This window comes from Trypanosoma equiperdum, assembly GCF_001457755.1.
Source record: "Trypanosoma equiperdum strain OVI genome assembly, contig: ctg_862, whole genome shotgun sequence".
NCBI classification, from domain to species: domain Eukaryota; phylum Euglenozoa; class Kinetoplastea; order Trypanosomatida; family Trypanosomatidae; genus Trypanosoma; species Trypanosoma equiperdum.
In genome coordinates, this window is record NW_027124823.1 from 6,148 (window position 1) to 23,506 (window position 17,359).

Sequence of the window (17,359 nt, forward strand, 5' to 3'; positions counted from 1 at the left end):
TATGGATGGCCGAAGGAAAGTGTGAGACAACTTTCACAGCTGCTCTTTATAGTGACTACTGATCGATATAGTGAGAGGACGTACGGAAGTTCATTTTCGTATGTGGTATCGTTCACCATGTTTAGCCCATTTTTTTTTCTTTGAACGGTGAAACTTACCCAACCAAGGGGAGCTGTGTTGACTTGCGCGATGAGAAGATTTGGAGCTGTACAGGCCCATTTTTCGACGGTTTATTCATTTTTTCTCAGACCATTTTCAGCAATGTTCCGCAGAAGCGGTCAGCTTTAAATGGAAAGTAATAGTTTTGATCGTCCTTATTTGTGGAATTATTTTCCTGTCTCGGTAAAATGGTTATTGTTTCCTTTTGTATTACCCACACTGTTTGGCAGGTAGTGTATAACACAAAAAGGAACAACAGAGAAAAAGAGGGACATTAAGCAATGCGTCGCGCACTGTTTTGTCCAGCAGCCACCGTGGCGGCCACTATTCGCTTTTACACCACCCGTTTCTTCACGGATAGCCACGAATGGGTAGAGCATGGCGACGGCATTGCGACCATTGGTATAACGGCGCATGCGCAGGAGAACCTTGGTGACGTTGTTTACGTCGCATTGCCAAATGTTGGTGATAAGATAACAGAGCGAGATATGCTGGGAGAGGTGGAGAGTGTGAAGGCTACAAGCAATGTTTACTGTCCTGTCACCGGTGTCGTGCATGCGGTTAACGAGAAAGTAAAGGATGAGCCGTCGCTGATTAATCGCTCCGCGGAGGCCGATGGCTGGCTTGTCAAGGTTAAGTGTGACGAGATACCAAAGGGGCTTATGACTGCCGATGAATACAACAAATTTATAGAATAGGGGGTGGTAAAACATCTGTTTTTCCCTAAACGCATTCACGTTGAAGTCACAGACATACAAGCATTTGCGCAGCGAAAACGAAAAAGTGAAACTGTTTAACTTCTTTATTCCCAGTCCCTATTGGTGCACAGGAAGGCTCGTCCTGGTAGGATACAGATTTTTTTTTCTATAGATGAGGATCGCGTAGCTTATTTTGTTGAGCCTCATTTCCATTCTTGTTTTGAATTGACTTAATCTCCTCTGCGGGATCTCTTTTATCTTTTAAAATTCAAACCCCCGCACTGCATTCGTCGTCGACGAAGGGCATGGGACTTTCGGGGTACATAGGCTTACTGGTGTGAGAACACCCATAGGGCAGTGATCCACGCATCGCAAACAGCTTTGAGAAAGAGAGAGAGAGGGCCACCAGTTCTCTTGGGACACGGCCTCGCGAAGAGCATTTCAGAGTCCCCATGTGGAGGAGATAATGCAGTTGTGAAACGCGTGTGGTTCAGGAAACGGAGGTATCGCTACCTGGGTCAGAGAATTGTACAGATAACACCGCTCATTGAAACATGATTTTTTTCCTTTTTTAAAAACGGGTAAACCAAAGAGTTGGTGTTGAAAGGGTGCGCCATGTTAGGAACAGCTAAGCATTTGCTGCCGACACATAACCGATCATGGCAGTGCAAGGAAAGTGTAAGTCCTTCTACTGTTGTTGTCGATAAGTTTTCTTGACGGCAGCCGAGGTGCATATAGAGCAAGACAGAATTTGTGCCGTCTGTGACGTTGACGGGCGTGTACTTCCGCGTCTTATTATCGGTTCAGGAAAGCGTATTCTCCAAATAGAATTCAAGGAATGTCAAACTGACTCCAGTTAAGTCGTATCGGTAAGTGTGGTAATTATAATAGGAATCAACATATACGTGCGTGTAGTCGTTTTGTCCGATTTACTGCAACTTTCGCGATGTTTATATGCGAAAAGAATCCGCGACCAAACGGCTACAAGTCCCAGTTGCTTGTAACTGGTTGTACTTGGATGCAGTTGTGTTTGTACAATCGGAGAAGCATGGACAATAATGGTCGGGGCCCTTACGCGAACCCATGTTTCCCATGCAAATAGGTTGAATTATGAAGAACTCTCTATATAAATGGGGTTAAGCAGTTAAGCGACACGGCGGATAACGTGAAACTTGTGCTCGTTCTGCACTGATCACTGTGCGTCACAAGGTAAACTAGACTGTACTTTTATAGGTCGTCTCTTTCCATTCGCGAACTGAAAGGTCAGATGTTAAAAATTTTTTTTTGCTTAACCAACTAACGGGAACAGGACGTTTTATTTTGCATTATTCTAATCTGTGTATTGGACTCGGTAATCGGAGTGCATCTTAAGTGGCCTCCATCTGGAACGGACACCACATTAGATGCATGTGCTGTGATGTGAATGCAGCGACCGCCGATATGTAGATTTGTTTTTTTTTCTTGGCACCATTCCTTTCATTGCGGGTTCTACCTCTACATTGTTAGTTGTATTTTTCTTTCCTATCTGTCCCAACTGAAGCCGGAAGCACAAACAGGGAAGCCGTACGGAACCGCCCGAAGGTATACTGATGGAGGCGGAAACGAGCAAGATAAGTGAAGTTCCCTTGCCTATACCCATAGGTATCAATGGCTTTGGAGCTGTTGGGCGAGCCGTTCTGTTTGCATCAATGACGGAGCCTCAAGTAACAGTTGTGGCCGTAAACGATTTCTCTGTGAGTATCAATTATGTGTTGTATGTGCTGCAGAACGAGAGCCCGCTTTCTGCTGAAGACAAGGCGTCTCTTACTGTGGTTGGTGAGTACATTTTCTACCGCGGAACGGAAAGGATACGTGTTACGCAGAAGCACGATCTTGTGGATATTGCGTGGCGCGACGCCGGTGTGAGTTACGTGGTGGAATGTACTGGGTTTACTTCCACACGCGACCGCTGTTGGGGGCATTTGACTTCTGGAGCGCGTGGTGTCCTCGTTGCCGGACAGAGCGGTGATGCGCCGGCAATCGTTGCTGGGGTAAACGATTCTGATCTTTCGAAGATACAACCCATCATATGCTCTGGGGCTCCGCTCGCTGTGGCTCTTGCCCCATTTATCCGCATTTTGCATGAGAGTTTTGGCGTGGAGGATTGCTCGTACACAGCCATCCATGCCATCCAACCGGTAGAGCCCAATGCAGCCAGATCAGCAAATTCGCAGGACTGGCGGCAGACCCGGGTGACGTTGGATAGTATAACACCGTATGCGCACACTGGGATGACTACATTTTGCAAACTGATGCCCACTCTTTCGTCGCGAATTACCGGAAGCGCCTTTCAGGTTCCGGTAACAAAGGGTTGTGCAATTGACATGTTGCTACGTTTCAAGCAACCTGTTGCCAAAGAGTCTGTTGACGAGGCCCTCATCGAAGCGTCAAAGGATCGGCTTAAGGATGTGCTCTTTGTGTCAAAGAGAGATTTCATTAGCCGTGATCTGTTGCCAGATGGGAAGCTTTGTTATGATCCCTCGGCGTCTCAGTGCGTACGGGAAGGGGAACTGTATAAATTCACGCTTTGGTTTGACCTGGAAAGAAGTTTCGCGAAACGTCTTATTTCTCTGATACCCGTTATGAATGACGCGGATGCAAAGAAGAATAATGTGTAGTAGTTTTTGGCGGCCTTGACGTTTGCCACAGGAAAGAGATGTGCACGTGAGCGGGGCAAGGGGTTCCTTAGATTTTACACGCATGTGGGTGAGTGTGTCGTGTGAGAGACTCACGAGCGTGCCGCACTATGTACGATAGCCTTGGTGGGTCAAACCACCACATTATCATCAAAACTTTTTCATTTCAATGTTCAATCACGCCCCCTCCCAATTCGGTTGTCCAGAATGCTTTTCGTCATTACACGCTTGTTGTGTTGCTTCACTCTGCCCGCATTTCATCCTGTTTTCGTATCGTGTGTTTCTCAATCCGTGAAGCGACAGCATCATTAATCAAACTACAAACTTGTAGCGCGCACGCGTCCCTACCCTACAGCTGCTTGGTACTGGGAAAGAATGTCGCTTCAAACAACCCTAATACAGTCCATCAAGGAGGTTAATCCCTGTATTGTTCTGTTTGCATCTGTCGTTCAGGTCGCTTTTGCTGCCTTGTGGTACAAACTTATTGTGAAAACAATAGTGGACTATCACCTTGCTGCCGATAAGGGCGTCCGTCGAGTGGAGCATATTCTGCAGAGATACCCTCCCTACGTTCACTGGATTGTTACTCTACTTTCGGCGTGCTTCCGCATCGTCTTCATCGCCACAATTGTTGGCATATGCAAGGGAAATTCGCTACATGACTACCAGAATGCGGCGTTGCTTGTTGCAGGGATCTCGTGCGTGAGCCAACACTTATCTATTCAACACCAGCGCCCCTTGCCACTGCTTGCGGCTGATGTGGGATATGAGGTTATCGCAGCTCTTTTGGCTTCCCTTACATACTATGCCATTATGACAGTTAACGTATTTTAGATTTTAGATGTTGTGGCGTGTTGATGGTTACAGGAGGAGGAGAGAACAAACATGACATGGAATGAAGCAGCGCAAAGAGAATGAAGAGTTTGTCTATAGATGTGTGGGAGCGTGTAGAAAGGGACGGAGGTGCTGACAGCCTAGTGCGCGTTGCTGCTCCCGGTGTAGCAGAGCGGTCAGGAAAGGGTTGTGACAAAGCGTTAGTGCTGTCCGCACCAATAATCTGACTGTAAACAATTAAAGGGGGTGGTATTTCATGTTTAGAGACAATGTAACGCGTTTTATCAGGTGTTTCCGTGGTGTTCAGCTTTTCGACTTTTCTGTAGACTACAGCAGCAGCAAAAGGGGGTAAAAGTTGTTTTTACAGGGTTCTAGTGGAGACGTTTGCAAATGATTATCCCTGCCCAAATTTCATGCTTAACCTGCGCTCAGAGTGGTGCGGCAAAAAGTGTGGACGCTCCGCGAAGATTGGATAGTCATCACCCTTTATGCGTTTTTTTAGGATCACCTTAATTCCTCTTGCGTTGTAGTTTTTTTTTTATTTTCTGCGCGACGCAAGGAAAAGTTGAGCATCAAGGCGCGTACCACACGAACATATGGGCAAGTTCTGCTGGCTCCAAGTAACCATCGGTGGGAAGCCGCTTCGAGAGAAGATTGTGTTGGAGCTTTTCGATGATGTGACTCCCTTGACGTGTGCTAACTTCCGGGCACTTTGTACCGGTAACGAAGGGAAGGTCGTTGAAGGGACGGACACACCAATGACTTACAAGGGTAGTACATTTCACAGGATTATCGGCGGGTTTATGATTCAGGGGGGTGATTTTACAAAGCACAATGGCACAGGTGGGGTATCCATTTACGGTGAGCGTTTTGACGACGAGAACTTTGATATGCCATGTGATAAGGCCGGCTTACTAGCCATGGCAAATGCAGGACCAAACACCAATGGATCCCAATTTTTCATAACTGTAAACCCTGCGCACCATCTTACTGGCCGGCATGTAGTTTTCGGAAAAGTCGTGCGCGGAATGAACACGGTACGCGCGTTGGAGTACGTTGAAACAGGTGCCAATGACACCCCTCTTCAACCCTGTGTAATTGCTGATTGTGGGGTAATGGAATCACTTCCCGATCCCGTGGAGCAAGTCGGTGGGGACAAATATCCGGACTATCCGGAGGATTGTTCTCCCGCACTGAGTGATGCGGAACTCGTGAGAGCAGGGGAAGAGATACGGCAAATTGGAAACAACCTGTTCAAGGGTGGCGACTACGAGAACGCCATGGAGAAGTACGCGAAAGTAACTCGGTATCTCAAAGCCGTCAATAAAACCTCGGCAAATGAGGGGACTATTAATGAAATGTTGATTGCTTGCCACAACAATGCGGCAGCATCAGCAGTGAAGCTAAGCAGGTGGTCGGATGCGCGCAATGCCGCCACGCGGGTTCTTGATATCGATGGGTCAAACGTCAAGGCTCTTTTTCGACGTGGAACTGCCTGCCTTGGGTCAGGTGACCCTGAATCTGCAATCGCAGACCTTTCGAAGGCGAAGGCACTAGACCCGCAAAACACAGAGGTTGCTGCGAAGCTGCAGCAAGCAAAAGAGGCCGAAAAGGCTCGTACAGCCAAGTTGGCTTCCGGTTTGAAGAAGATGTTTTCGTGACGGTGCCTCGTGTGGCACATTTTTCTTCGACACCCTCCCTCGTACCTTCCGTTCTTTGTGTTTATTTCCCTATTATATTATTACACCGTTATTATTTTAATTATTGTCAATATTATTGCATTGATGCTGGTTCTCCGAGTGTTATTGCAGGTGTCAGTGAAGATGCTTACTCTGCGCATCCGAAGTTAGGGAAACAGATTATATGTATGATAATGTTGGTAGTTTCAAATTTGCTTCGTTTTTCCCTTGTTATTCTTGGATGTTTCGTAGGGAAGTATTGTGGTGACTGTGATTTTGAGGATGCTGCTGTTGTTTCGGACCTGATCGAAGCACATGTAAGATGTAATATCAAGTTTACGTGTTTCTCGCTGCCTTTTCTTACGCGCGTGTCGCTGCTTGTCGCTTCGTCGTCGTGTCCGAGGCGAAACTCTCCTCTCTTTCCAATTGCAGAGGGTAAATGTCCGTGGCAAAAAAATACCGCGCTGCCAAACTCTTAACAACAAAAGAACACCGATATGGTTAGATTCCGTAGTTAAGCCGTTTATCGCCGTTTATGCGATAATCATGTAGTGAGCGGAACTGGTTCGGGGCCTTTCTAACATTTGTTGAAGGTGATCGTTCCAACCATTACCGAGGTTGGTTTCAGACCTATTAATTACCAAGTGCATGCTTTTCAGGCGTTGCAGCTGTAGGGCTACTTGCGGTCACTTCGTCCCGGGAGAGGAAGTGAAAGATAGTAGATTGCGCAATGTTTTGTTGTGGGTTGCTTTTTTTTCTTTTCGGGGAGTGAGGGGACGATGATGATTGATCATCGTTCAAACTTTTTTTTTACTATTTTTGCTGCAGCTGCATGTGAACAACTATGCGTCCGCGTCACGGCAAGTCGACCTGGAGGAAGTTGAGTTACTATATGTACCATCATCGTGTTTCGAAGTGTCAGTAATAGATGTTATGTTTGGTGTTTCCTTCACTTTCGCCATTTATATATTTCTTTCCGCAGTGTTCCTTTTGTAGGGGGACGTAGTAAGTCGGGGTTAATCAACATAAAAGAGTTGTTAGGTGTAGGTATAGATACGTTTAATATATACACACAACGTATCGCATATTAGCGGGTCTAGTATACGTCTCTCGATCAGCCTGGAAAGATGCCAGCGGACTCAGTTGTTGGCATTCCAGCGGACCTTTCGCTCGCCATGGTGGAGGAAAAGGAGGCGGAATTAGCTAAGCGACGTCAGGAGATACGCCGAATGCAAGGTAACGTCGCATCACCGCTTGGCCCCGAGCCCAATTTTCCTCCCCAATTTTTGTGCATCAAACCTTTGGTGTATCACAACATCAAGGAACAGGTACCAGTACCTTCGCAACGCTTTATGTACACTCTTGCTTTCATGTACTTTGCCCTCATTGCGATCATTATCTACAATATATCGATCGCACTTCTAAGCTTTGTTTTCGGCGGGAGTGGCATGCACTTTGGTCTGTCGTTTGTGTACCTTGTTGGAATTCCTGGAGCGTTTGTTGTTTGGTATTACAATGTGTACTCATCGGTGGTAAATGAAGCCAATTCCAGGCGCTGGCTTGGGTACGTTGGTCTCGCCTTAGGTGTGATATTCGACATATGGATGGCCGTTGGGGTTAGCGGTCTTGGGGGGTGCGGATGGATCATGGCGCTTGGTGAAAAGAACTTCCTCGTGTTTATCCTTGCTATCATATCCGCATCTCTCTGGACAGCTCATTGTCTTATGCTTTTATTATTGGGAATTAAATACTTTCGCATGGCTTCGTCAGCCAAACCCGAGGCCGGCGCGCCTGCTGACACAGCCCCATAGAAGCGGAATGGAAGGTTGTGAATGGCGATCGAGTGGATTAAAAAAAAGTGAGAAACAGCAGCGCCGGCCATGAAGTGACGTCATTTGCACGTTACCGGTATATTCATTGAGGCGGGGGGGAGGGGTATAGCATTATATTTTTGCTGAAGGAAGAATCATTTTATATCCCTATTACGTTTGAATACCAACGAAGGGTAATTCAGTGGGTTTTTGTGCCTCAGTGAGTGGGCTTGGTTACAGTTACGTCCTATCCTTATTATTGCGTGTGATGGTCACAGACTTCTTGTTTTCCTCACTTTACTGTTTTTTTTTCTTGTTTCCAATCGCATTCTCCACTTACTTTTTTTTTTTCAAGTCTGCTCAGCGGGAACTTAAAAGAACAAGGCACATTTTACGAGAACTATCTGACTTGCTTGTTCCGCACCTTGCACGTCGCCTTCCTCTGGAAAACGAGTGTTAGGGGAGGAGGCAAGAATGAGTGTGTCTCTGGCTCCCGGGCGTAGCTCATTTTTTCTTAGGCCATGGCAGAGTGTGAATCAGTTCGGCCAGTCACCGCAACCGCATCCAACTGCAACTACTGAAGGGCGCAATGACTACGTGAAATGTCAGTTGCAGGAATCAAATATGTTCAAGGTGGTCATCGACGGAGATGACGGCGGAGTGGATTTGCGCAAGGTGTACAAACGTCTCGATCTTGCCATCGACATGAGGACCCAGTATAAGAAGTCTAACGAGGTCTCACATTTGTCAGCAAATCTGAAGCATGTATCTATTTCACAGGAGGATGGTGTTTATCGTGCCTCTTGCAGGGATGTGTCAATTGTGTGTTCACAACCGTGGAAAAAGTTTGTCAAGGATGTGCAGCAGCTGAAACTGACTGTCGGGAATACAACATGCATTAAAGCTTGTTCGCACCGGCTGAACATTATACAGGAGCGGTCTAGGATGTTTTTCCTTCTTAATGCCGATATTGAGGAAAGACATAGCTTTAGCAAGGCCGGTGGGGTCTTTTCCAACGTCACGAAGGTAGATAATTGTGTTCTCCTGTCACGATTCCCTGATGGTCAGGAGCTGTTGGACTTCATCCAAGATTGGTATCGCCACACCCCTGATGCCCCGATTCGCTTGCGCGACGGATCCAACTCCACTTTGAGGGAACTGTTCCAAGCTAATGGCGTGGAGGATCCCACACGTCTGACTGTCGAGGGCCTGGGGTGGCAATTATATCATGGAAATTATGATAAAGACGATCGTAAACGTGACAATAAACCACTCAGTGCGGAACTGCGGTACAGCTTTCTTCACCTTCGGGGTTCCTGCACGGCGCGCTTTCTTCAGCGTCGGATGCAGAGGGAGGAACAGCGGACATATAATGTACAAGCGACGGAGTACTCTATTCCAGTGTATGCAACCTACCCTGGAGAGTTGTTCGATATTGCAGAGGCACTACATGGGCAGAACATTGGACCCTACAAAAATAATATGTGGATCCTGGAGCTCCGTTTGAAGCACGAGGTTCCTTCCGGGGTGAACTACGCGGTTGAATGCAAAACAATCCAAGACCAGCTTGATAACCTTTTTCTGCCGCTCTTCAAGGCCACATTACAACCATCAACACAAAAGTATTCCTCTCTTGTTTGGCTGTTAAAGCAGCTTGGTGGCTTTCAAGTTGAGGCCGTGTCTACCGGTGTTGAGGCGGATTTGGACGTGGAATCACCTGTACCAAGCGATATTAACTATGAAGACAAGCCGAATGGATTGTATTACGTGTATTACATCTATGCAAACATGAAGGTTCTGAATGATCTTAGAAAAATGAGGGGGCTCAACACTTTCCAACTCCGCATTAGTGGCACTCACCAGAATTGTGTGAACGCGCTTCTGGCTGGATATTTGCTAGGGGACGTGATTACGCGAGCCACGAGAATTATGGATTACCCCGTGTTGCAATATCTTTGCGGTCTCCACGGCGTTGGTCTTACTGTCAGTCCCCTTCACGATCATGTGCGCGGTGTCACTCCATACCAGAAGCATCCCCTTCCTAACTTTCTACACCGCTGCCTCAAGGTGGCGATAAGTACACATGCGCCCCTTTACTTTCATCACAGTATGACGCCATTGATAGAGGAATATGGAACTGCAATGAATTTATTTCGTTTGAGTTTCCTAGATGTTACGGAGCTAGCACGAAACAGTGTCATAATGTCTTCCTTTCCATCGGAGCGGAAGAAGGAATGGCTTGGGCAGCGGTATCATCGGGGTGTCGACGGTAACGAGTTTGAAAAGAGTCAGGTGACAAACGTGCGTCTCGCATTTCGTGAAGAATCGTGGGAGCTAGAACATAGTTTGCTTCGTGACTTGCGCCTCAACCAATTGTCACCACAGGAGGTTGCCGGCCCTTCACGGTGGTACTACCTGAGTCGCGTGAAGGAAGTGGAATACGACACTGTCTTGGACATGCGCATTCGTTTTCCCCGTACGGTACTAAGTGGACCACTAAAGGAAGTGAAATCAGCGGTCGCCGCCGCCCCTCACGTCGCGCGGGCGCTAGATTTGCGTTTTAAGTACATATGGGAACCGCCTAATCCATGGGAAACAACCTCGGAGCGTACAGTCGAAGCCGACTTCCGGAGGAAAACAGATAGTTTCAATGAAGATGACTGGACATATGCCGCTAGTGACGCAGTTTTCATTTCGTTCCCAAAGAATGTCGTCCACGCGTGGCCTCGGCATGTTCCCACACTGGAGGCCTTTAATAGTGATTTGGCTGAACTTCATGGAATTTGTTCACGCCCAGAGGTGAAGGACTTTGCGCACCAACGGTTGGAAAATCTTGAGCACAAGTTTCGTCTACACCTTGCCCTCAACCACGCCAACGAGGCAGGGACGACGGAAGAGCGTACATCATCAAACCGAGACATTTATCAAGCGGTTAAGGTGGATACGCACATTCACATGGCGGCTGGAATGACCGGTAGACAACTTCTGAATTTCGTAGTGAAGAAGCTTGTCTACAGTGGTGACGATATCGCCTTTAAGAAGGGCGATACAATCCTCACACTCGCCCAGTTCTTTAAGAACAACGGTATCACACCGAATCTGACAGTTGATCAGCTTAATGTTCAGGCGGACCACACATTGTTCGAGCGGTTTGACAATTTCAATAATAAATATAATCCTCTTGAATCACCTGACATGCGTTCGCTACTGCTCAAAACGGACAACTTTATGAAAGGGCGGTATTTTGCTGAGTTGATTCATGACGTGTTTGCTCAATACTCAAGAGATCGACATACGTATGCTGAGAATCGTGTCTCGATTTATGGGACCAACGTCAAGGAATGGGATAGCCTTGCTCTCTGGTTCTCTACACACGGTATGTCTTCACAACACAACAAATGGATCATCCAGGTTCCACGTGTTTACAAGGTGTTCCGTGCCCAAAATATCATCGGCAGTTTCGGCCAGTACCTTCAGAATATCTTCCAGCCGCTTTGGGAGGCATCTTTGCACCCGTCGCAGCATCCACTGGTGCATAATTTCTTGAACCATGTGAGCGGTTTTGATTCTGTCGACAACGAAGCAACGATAGACACACCTTTCACCGTGGTATCCCCATGGGCGTGGACGTCCGTCGAAAATCCCTCCTACGACTACTATCTATACTACTTGTATGCCAACATCCGCACACTCAATGAGTTCCGCGCCTCGCGTGGCTTTTCGACATTTGCCCTGCGGCCGCACTGTGGAGAATCTGGATCCGTTGGCCACCTCTATGGGGCGTTTCTCTGCGCCAATAGCATATGCCACGGCATCAATCTTCGTAAGGATCCTCCTATGCAGTACTTGTACTATCTTTCGCGGATTGGTTTGCACGTTTCGCCGCTGAGCAACAACGCGCTTTTTTTGAGGTTTTTGAACAATCCGTTCCCAGAATTTTTTAGACGCGGACTGAATGTTTCACTTAGTACCGATGATCCGATGATGTTTCACCAGACGCAAGAACCACTTATCGAAGAATACAGCGTTGCGGCACGGGTGTGGGGTTTATCCCCGAATGATCTATGTGAAATCGCGCGCAACTCCGTGCTTCAGTGTGGGTTTGATTATACGTTTAAGCGAGAGGCGATCGGTGATTGTTGGTATATGAGCTCGTCTCTTGGAAATGACCCCCTGCGGACGCATCTTTCCGACATCCGTGTTGCCTTCCGATTTGAGACGTACCATACAGAGATGCAGATGCTTGAGTTATGCTCCGGTCGGCCCATCAAACGCTGTATGCTCACGACTCATCAGGAGGAGGAAATCAATGAGATGAACGTTGGCATTGATGCCGATGAGGTTATACTGTCGACCCACGACCAGGCCATGGAAATGTTACTCCGCGATATAGAGTCAACGCGAGAAAGTCTTCGCGTCAAACGTCTTGATGCGGATGCTCTCCGTCGACAACAACGGCATTTGGTCGAGAATCTCGTTGAGGTGGGCGCCCGAAGACAATCCGCAATGGAGGCAGTCGAGCGCGAAAATAGGGCGAAGTCGCTGAGGTACCCGCGGGGAGTACCACCCGTGCCGGATACCGAATTCATGACAGCGGAGCGGGAGACAGTCAAACGACTTTTGCGATGGCGCCCAATGCCGCCAGGAGTGCTCAGGCATGTGCGTGTTGAGGATGTGCCGAAGAAGGGTGGGCGGGAACTTCCCTCGTTACCTCCTCTGCACCGATAGCCACCCCTTACCGTGTTGTGCATCCTTTGTGGAATGAAATCTACGGATGTGCCTAAACTTAGAAGGCAAGGGCAACTAATTGCACAAGGAGGTAACATCTGAGTGACCTTTGTGTCACTGCTGCGAAAAGTGGGAATTATGTCAATGACCACATTCGGTTTTCACCTATGTTATTTGTTATAGTAGATGTTCTTTATGACTAGTTCTTCCTACACAAGTGCATTTGCTTGTTCGTCTGGTCACACATCTGCCTTTCCAAAGTGTGGGAAGGAGGAAACTTTTTGTCATTGTTGTCGTACCTTTTGAGTGATACTGCTTAATATTCGTACCTTTTTTTAACTTGTTGAATATTTTCCTTGAAACCGAGAGGGTCCGAATATGCCCGTAACGAAGCCAAGAGAGATGAAAACATCAGCAGCACGGCGAGTCATCGACCCGATAGACTCAACGGTGGCGACGAGTGGATGGACTTGCACAAATTGTTCAGTGGAGGTCCCTAAAGAAGAAGCCTTCTGCAAGATATGTTCCTTCGCACGCCCGATGGACCGTCACGGTGTACCACAGATCTTTACCGACCTTACCATAACCTTCAACGGCATAATTCCACGTAGTGTGAAGCACCAAAGTCACTCCGTTGAGTGGCGGATGGCTGAGCGGCATGGAGCAACGTGCATGGTGGAGCTTGACTTCGGTCGAGTGAATGTGTTGGTGTATCGTCCAGGATACGAACGAAGTGAGAAGGTTCGAAAATGTGTGGAAGCGGGACGTGGTGTTTTTGTGGTCCCCATCACGTGGATGCTGGACTGCTTGCTTCAATCGCGCCAGATTCACCCATCTCTCTTCCATTTGGCCGCCATTCCCCTTGTACCGCAACCCACCGTAAAAGGGATGGACCTTCCGCACCATCACCATCCATATTATGTTATGAATGTCAAGGAATACACGCTTGCCGCCGCCGGGAGAGCGGTAGCTGATGGGGCAATCGCTGCGAGAGAAGTGGTTACTTCCCCCGAAAACATGAAGCTTCCGCCAACTTTTCAGATACCAGAACTACGATATACGAACATAGACATCTACGAAGCTGTTTGCAGTGCTGCCGGAGAGGGAAGGCTAGTGGAGAAGGAAGATGAACACTCCGATGACGTCCGTGAAGGTCGGAACCGAGCTACCGATATAGAAGTGTTCAAAGGTGATCAGCGCAACAACCGTGTGAACAATGCTCTTTTCAGCGGCATCAAATTCCTCCTGACACCTGTACTTGAATCCAACCCGTTGGTTGTTAAAGCGCTCGTCGCGTGCGGAGGAAGAGTAATCATATCTTCACACGGGAAACTTGGGGAGCTGCTGAGGAATTCCACTACTCACGTGTTGTATGATCACAGTGAAAAAAAGTGCCCCATATTGATCGAGGCAGCTCATGTGAAGAAGACGGTTCCAGGTCTAATCCTGGTACAGTCGAATTGGGCGGAAGATTGTATGATATTCAAGGAGCTGATTCCACCGTATGGACCGTACGCTCCTTCAGCAAAGCTCATGGAGACGCTTGAGAAAAAATACAAGAAGCGTGCAGCGGCTTAAGCACACGTTGTCTCATTTGGTGTCATCTTCAGTTGGTGTCTCGCTTTTCGTCATTACCAAGATGAGGCGAGGTAGGACAGTATACTTCACGGAGGAGACAACGATATCGCAATGAAACCATAGAAGAGTGTGGGTGGTGAGCATGAACATAACTGTGAAGAAAGGAAAACTTTTATTTTTAATGGTACGCGCGGGGGTATGCCTTCTGCATGTGGGTGGCGTTGTGTTTGCGCGCGTGTAGTTTTTTGCGGCAACAGGAGTTTCGTCCTACCATATATCGTTGGTTTTCCATATAAATATATATATTTATATATATACACTCGTGTAAAAATTATCCATCCGCCACGCCGCACTGCAAAGGTTGCTGGCTTCGGTGAGATTAGGGTTTAGTGCATCCATTTAAGCTACTCGGACCGCTTCGTGTGAAAGGCTACCACGTCAAATGGTTCATGATTTGTTTGTCTGTTTTTGGTGGCAAGCAAAGAGCCCCTTGAACTTTAGTGACTATCTCTGGTGACCATGTGTGCTCGGGAGATGGGAAGGAAGGTGGGGTGCGGCTGTCGGTGCAGCGTTTACCGTCTAAGAAGTATATATATATATATATATATATATATATGCGTGCGTACAAAATTAGTTTTTTTTTTTACAACCCCGTGCGTGTATAGTTAGTTCCTATTGGGTTGTGTTTCAAGCTGAGATAAGGTGAAAGCAAAATGAAACATAAGGAAGGGGACACGGCGTATGTTTGCGTGTGCGCCTCTGGTTGTGAACGTTCGCAACCGTTTGCCACACCGCATAAGGATGGGGAAGCCGTGGGATTGTAGACTTGACGTTCGTGTTATCCATAACATACACATATAAATTTATACGTCTGTCTTTACCTCTTTTTGTGATTCTACCAACCGGCAGGTCGTTCCCATTATTTTTTGGCACTCCTTCCTTGCTCTACTTAGTTTGCCTGCGCATCCATCCTCTTTGGGTGGTTTATCTAGTACATTGACTTCCGCCGTCCCTGGGGGCGCGGAGCGTTTGCACATGGCAGAGCCGGTGTTGGCTGGACGGGCGGCTTTAACTTTAGCATCTCTATATTTACTACTAAAAATCGTGTCTGCGAAGGAATGTGAATGGGCGCAGCGGCTCCGCGAGTACGAGGTGGAGGTTTTTTCTCGTACAAATCCTAGTGGCAGTGAGAGTGAAGTGCAGTCTGGCTGCATTTCATGGAAAACTGGCTACTGGACATACGAGGTGTGTCCAGGCCGTTGGATCCGACAGTTTCATAAGGATGGAAATGTCATTGTGGATGAGAATTTTCTTGGCGTCCAGCACCGATGGCACCTCGCTGATGAAATTGGCTCCAAGCGGTTACGATACAGAGATGGTATTCACACCATTCCGGAGCGCCTAAACGCTTCCGGTGCCCCTATAAATAATACGGAGGCAACATACACATGTTCTAAGGATGTTTCGGTGTCTAATGTGCAAGTCGATGTGCTGTACTCCCATGGAACTATGTGTGGACGGGGCTATCGGCGTTCTTCTCAGCTCCATCTCGTATGTAACGAGGATGTGAAGAAAGCCGATGTTAAACTGAAGGAACTTGAGTTATGTAAGTACGACATAACTGTGGTAGCGTCTACCGTCTGTGATGCGATTTATGGCCGTAGTCGTGCGTATAGGGAGCTGTCCGATGCTGATATGATATTTGCACTGTAATATGGGAAATCTGCGGTGTGCAAACAGGACCCTTGCATGGAAGCGGCTTGAACCGCCGGTGGATGTGTGGTTCGTTCCATTTGGTGTCGGTTGCTGAACTGATAATATCTCCCTCTTTTCTTTGCCCGTACTTTGTTTGCCTACATTTGTATATTTCAGTGCTGCTGCTCCTTCCGTTGTATCTGCATTGTCTTTATCGACATCGTGACTCCTGTGATGTATCTGTACTTAGCGTAGCGAGTAGTCAAGGAGAGGCAAAGCAACCCGACTACGAATGTTTTATCTGATGGTGGTTGCACTGCTGGTGGCGGTGGCAATTGCAGTTGCACCGGCTGCGCAAGCTCTACGTATGAAATTGGTGACTTACTTTGAGGGCTTCTTCTTCATGGCGACAGCTAATGACCTCCCGGCGGCATTTCGAGGGAGCAACTGCTTGCAAGTGCAAGTTAACTCAAAGTCTGGTTCCAAACGTGTCATACGGTTGGTTTTCATCCGACACGGTCAATCGGTGTGGAATTCGCTTTTCAACAGCTTTGATGCAACTTGGCCTGTGCGCGCTGTGAAGGCGATGGTGAACGAGGCCGTTTATTTTTTTACAAACCCGTTCGATTCTGTTATCGTTGACTCTCCTTTAAGTGAAAAGGGCAGGTCAGAGGCACAAGAGCTGGCCCGTTTCGTACGCTCCGCGAAAGGCCAAGTGTGTTTTGACGCAAGCTGTTCCCTCATTGTTTGCAGCAACCTACGGCGGGCAATGGAAACCGCGCTTGTCGGCATGCAACCTCGTATCGTTTCCACGGGCGAACGAATTGTTGTGGACTCGTCCCTCCAAGAGGGATCGCGGAATATCGATGCGCAATCCCTCTCCACCGAGCCTGGAAAGATTGTTCCGTGTAAAATGGGGGAATTGGCCACACCCCAGCTGTTGGGTACCGCCTTTGACCCCCACCTAAATGGTGGTAACAGAACTGCCAAAAGGAATGTTTATGACCGGATGGATGAGTTCGTTCAACATTTGTTTGGAGGAGTGAAATCCAATCCTTATGTGCCTGCCTCCGGTGCCGAGTCCGGAAACTCTGCACTTAAAGAAGTGATAGTGGTTGGTCACAGCGGATATTTCCGTTGTTTTTTTAAGCGCTTTTTGCCGTCGTCGTCCCGCCATGTGGCAAAGACAAAAAAACTAAAGAATTGTGCTGTTGTTTCATTTGACCTGGTAAGAAATGAATCCACCGGGGAAGTCTACATCGAGGAATCTACCGTATCAGTGTTGTACAAGGGTTTCTGATCTGCATGTTGTCAACTTGTCGGCCCGCGTAGTGAAGGGAATAAGCTGCTGCCGGTGAGTGGCGAGCTTGGGCGTGCCCCGCAATCTTGATGTTCTTTTTTCAAGTTCCCCCATCGCGTGTAACTTGTTTTAACGCGCGAAAGTGCTCTAACTACCCTTTACCCAATATACGGAGGGCCGTGCTTGCAGTCACATTGTTGGT

At 47.7% G+C, this 17,359-nt stretch overlaps 9 protein-coding genes across 9 annotated transcripts; all 9 read left to right on the forward strand.

Moving 5' to 3' along the window:
• Positions 1 to 440: 440 nt before the first annotated feature.
• On the forward strand, positions 441 to 857 carry TEOVI_000404100 (lipoic acid containing carrier protein, putative; the record flags this gene model as incomplete). Its single annotated transcript, XM_067226857.1, has 1 exon — positions 441 to 857. The coding sequence occupies one exon, from the start codon at positions 441 to 443 to the stop codon at positions 855 to 857; it is 417 nt and encodes a 138-aa protein (XP_067082958.1).
• A 1,589-nt stretch (positions 858 to 2,446) lies between these two features.
• Positions 2,447 to 3,514, forward strand: TEOVI_000404200 (glyceraldehyde-3-phosphate dehydrogenase, putative; the record flags this gene model as incomplete). Its single annotated transcript, XM_067226858.1, has 1 exon — positions 2,447 to 3,514. One exon carries the CDS (start codon positions 2,447 to 2,449, stop codon positions 3,512 to 3,514), a length of 1,068 nt encoding a protein of 355 aa, XP_067082959.1.
• Positions 3,515 to 3,907: 393 nt separating this feature from the next.
• Positions 3,908 to 4,366, forward strand: TEOVI_000404300 (uncharacterized protein; the record flags this gene model as incomplete). Its single annotated transcript, XM_067226859.1, has 1 exon — positions 3,908 to 4,366. The coding sequence occupies one exon, from the start codon at positions 3,908 to 3,910 to the stop codon at positions 4,364 to 4,366; it is 459 nt and encodes a 152-aa protein (XP_067082960.1).
• A 596-nt stretch (positions 4,367 to 4,962) lies between these two features.
• On the forward strand, positions 4,963 to 6,027 carry TEOVI_000404400 (peptidyl-prolyl cis-trans isomerase (cyclophilin-40), putative; the record flags this gene model as incomplete). The annotated part of the gene is made up of 1 exon (XM_067226860.1): positions 4,963 to 6,027. The coding sequence occupies one exon, from the start codon at positions 4,963 to 4,965 to the stop codon at positions 6,025 to 6,027; it is 1,065 nt and encodes a 354-aa protein (XP_067082961.1).
• Positions 6,028 to 7,172: 1,145 nt separating this feature from the next.
• TEOVI_000404500 (membrane-trafficking protein, putative) lies at positions 7,173 to 7,856 on the forward strand (the record flags this gene model as incomplete). The annotated part of the gene is made up of 1 exon (XM_067226861.1): positions 7,173 to 7,856. The coding sequence occupies one exon, from the start codon at positions 7,173 to 7,175 to the stop codon at positions 7,854 to 7,856; it is 684 nt and encodes a 227-aa protein (XP_067082962.1).
• Positions 7,857 to 8,330: 474 nt separating this feature from the next.
• TEOVI_000404600 (AMP deaminase, putative) lies at positions 8,331 to 12,584 on the forward strand (the record flags this gene model as incomplete). Its single annotated transcript, XM_067226862.1, has 1 exon — positions 8,331 to 12,584. The coding sequence occupies one exon, from the start codon at positions 8,331 to 8,333 to the stop codon at positions 12,582 to 12,584; it is 4,254 nt and encodes a 1,417-aa protein (XP_067082963.1).
• A 378-nt stretch (positions 12,585 to 12,962) lies between these two features.
• TEOVI_000404700 (uncharacterized protein) lies at positions 12,963 to 14,162 on the forward strand (the record flags this gene model as incomplete). Its single annotated transcript, XM_067226863.1, has 1 exon — positions 12,963 to 14,162. One exon carries the CDS (start codon positions 12,963 to 12,965, stop codon positions 14,160 to 14,162), a length of 1,200 nt encoding a protein of 399 aa, XP_067082964.1.
• A 1,035-nt stretch (positions 14,163 to 15,197) lies between these two features.
• TEOVI_000404800 (glucosidase II beta subunit-like protein, putative) lies at positions 15,198 to 15,875 on the forward strand (the record flags this gene model as incomplete). The annotated part of the gene is made up of 1 exon (XM_067226864.1): positions 15,198 to 15,875. One exon carries the CDS (start codon positions 15,198 to 15,200, stop codon positions 15,873 to 15,875), a length of 678 nt encoding a protein of 225 aa, XP_067082965.1.
• A 274-nt stretch (positions 15,876 to 16,149) lies between these two features.
• Positions 16,150 to 17,157, forward strand: TEOVI_000404900 (Histidine phosphatase superfamily (branch 1), putative; the record flags this gene model as incomplete). The annotated part of the gene is made up of 1 exon (XM_067226865.1): positions 16,150 to 17,157. One exon carries the CDS (start codon positions 16,150 to 16,152, stop codon positions 17,155 to 17,157), a length of 1,008 nt encoding a protein of 335 aa, XP_067082966.1.
• Between the last annotated feature and the right edge of the window lie 202 nt (positions 17,158 to 17,359).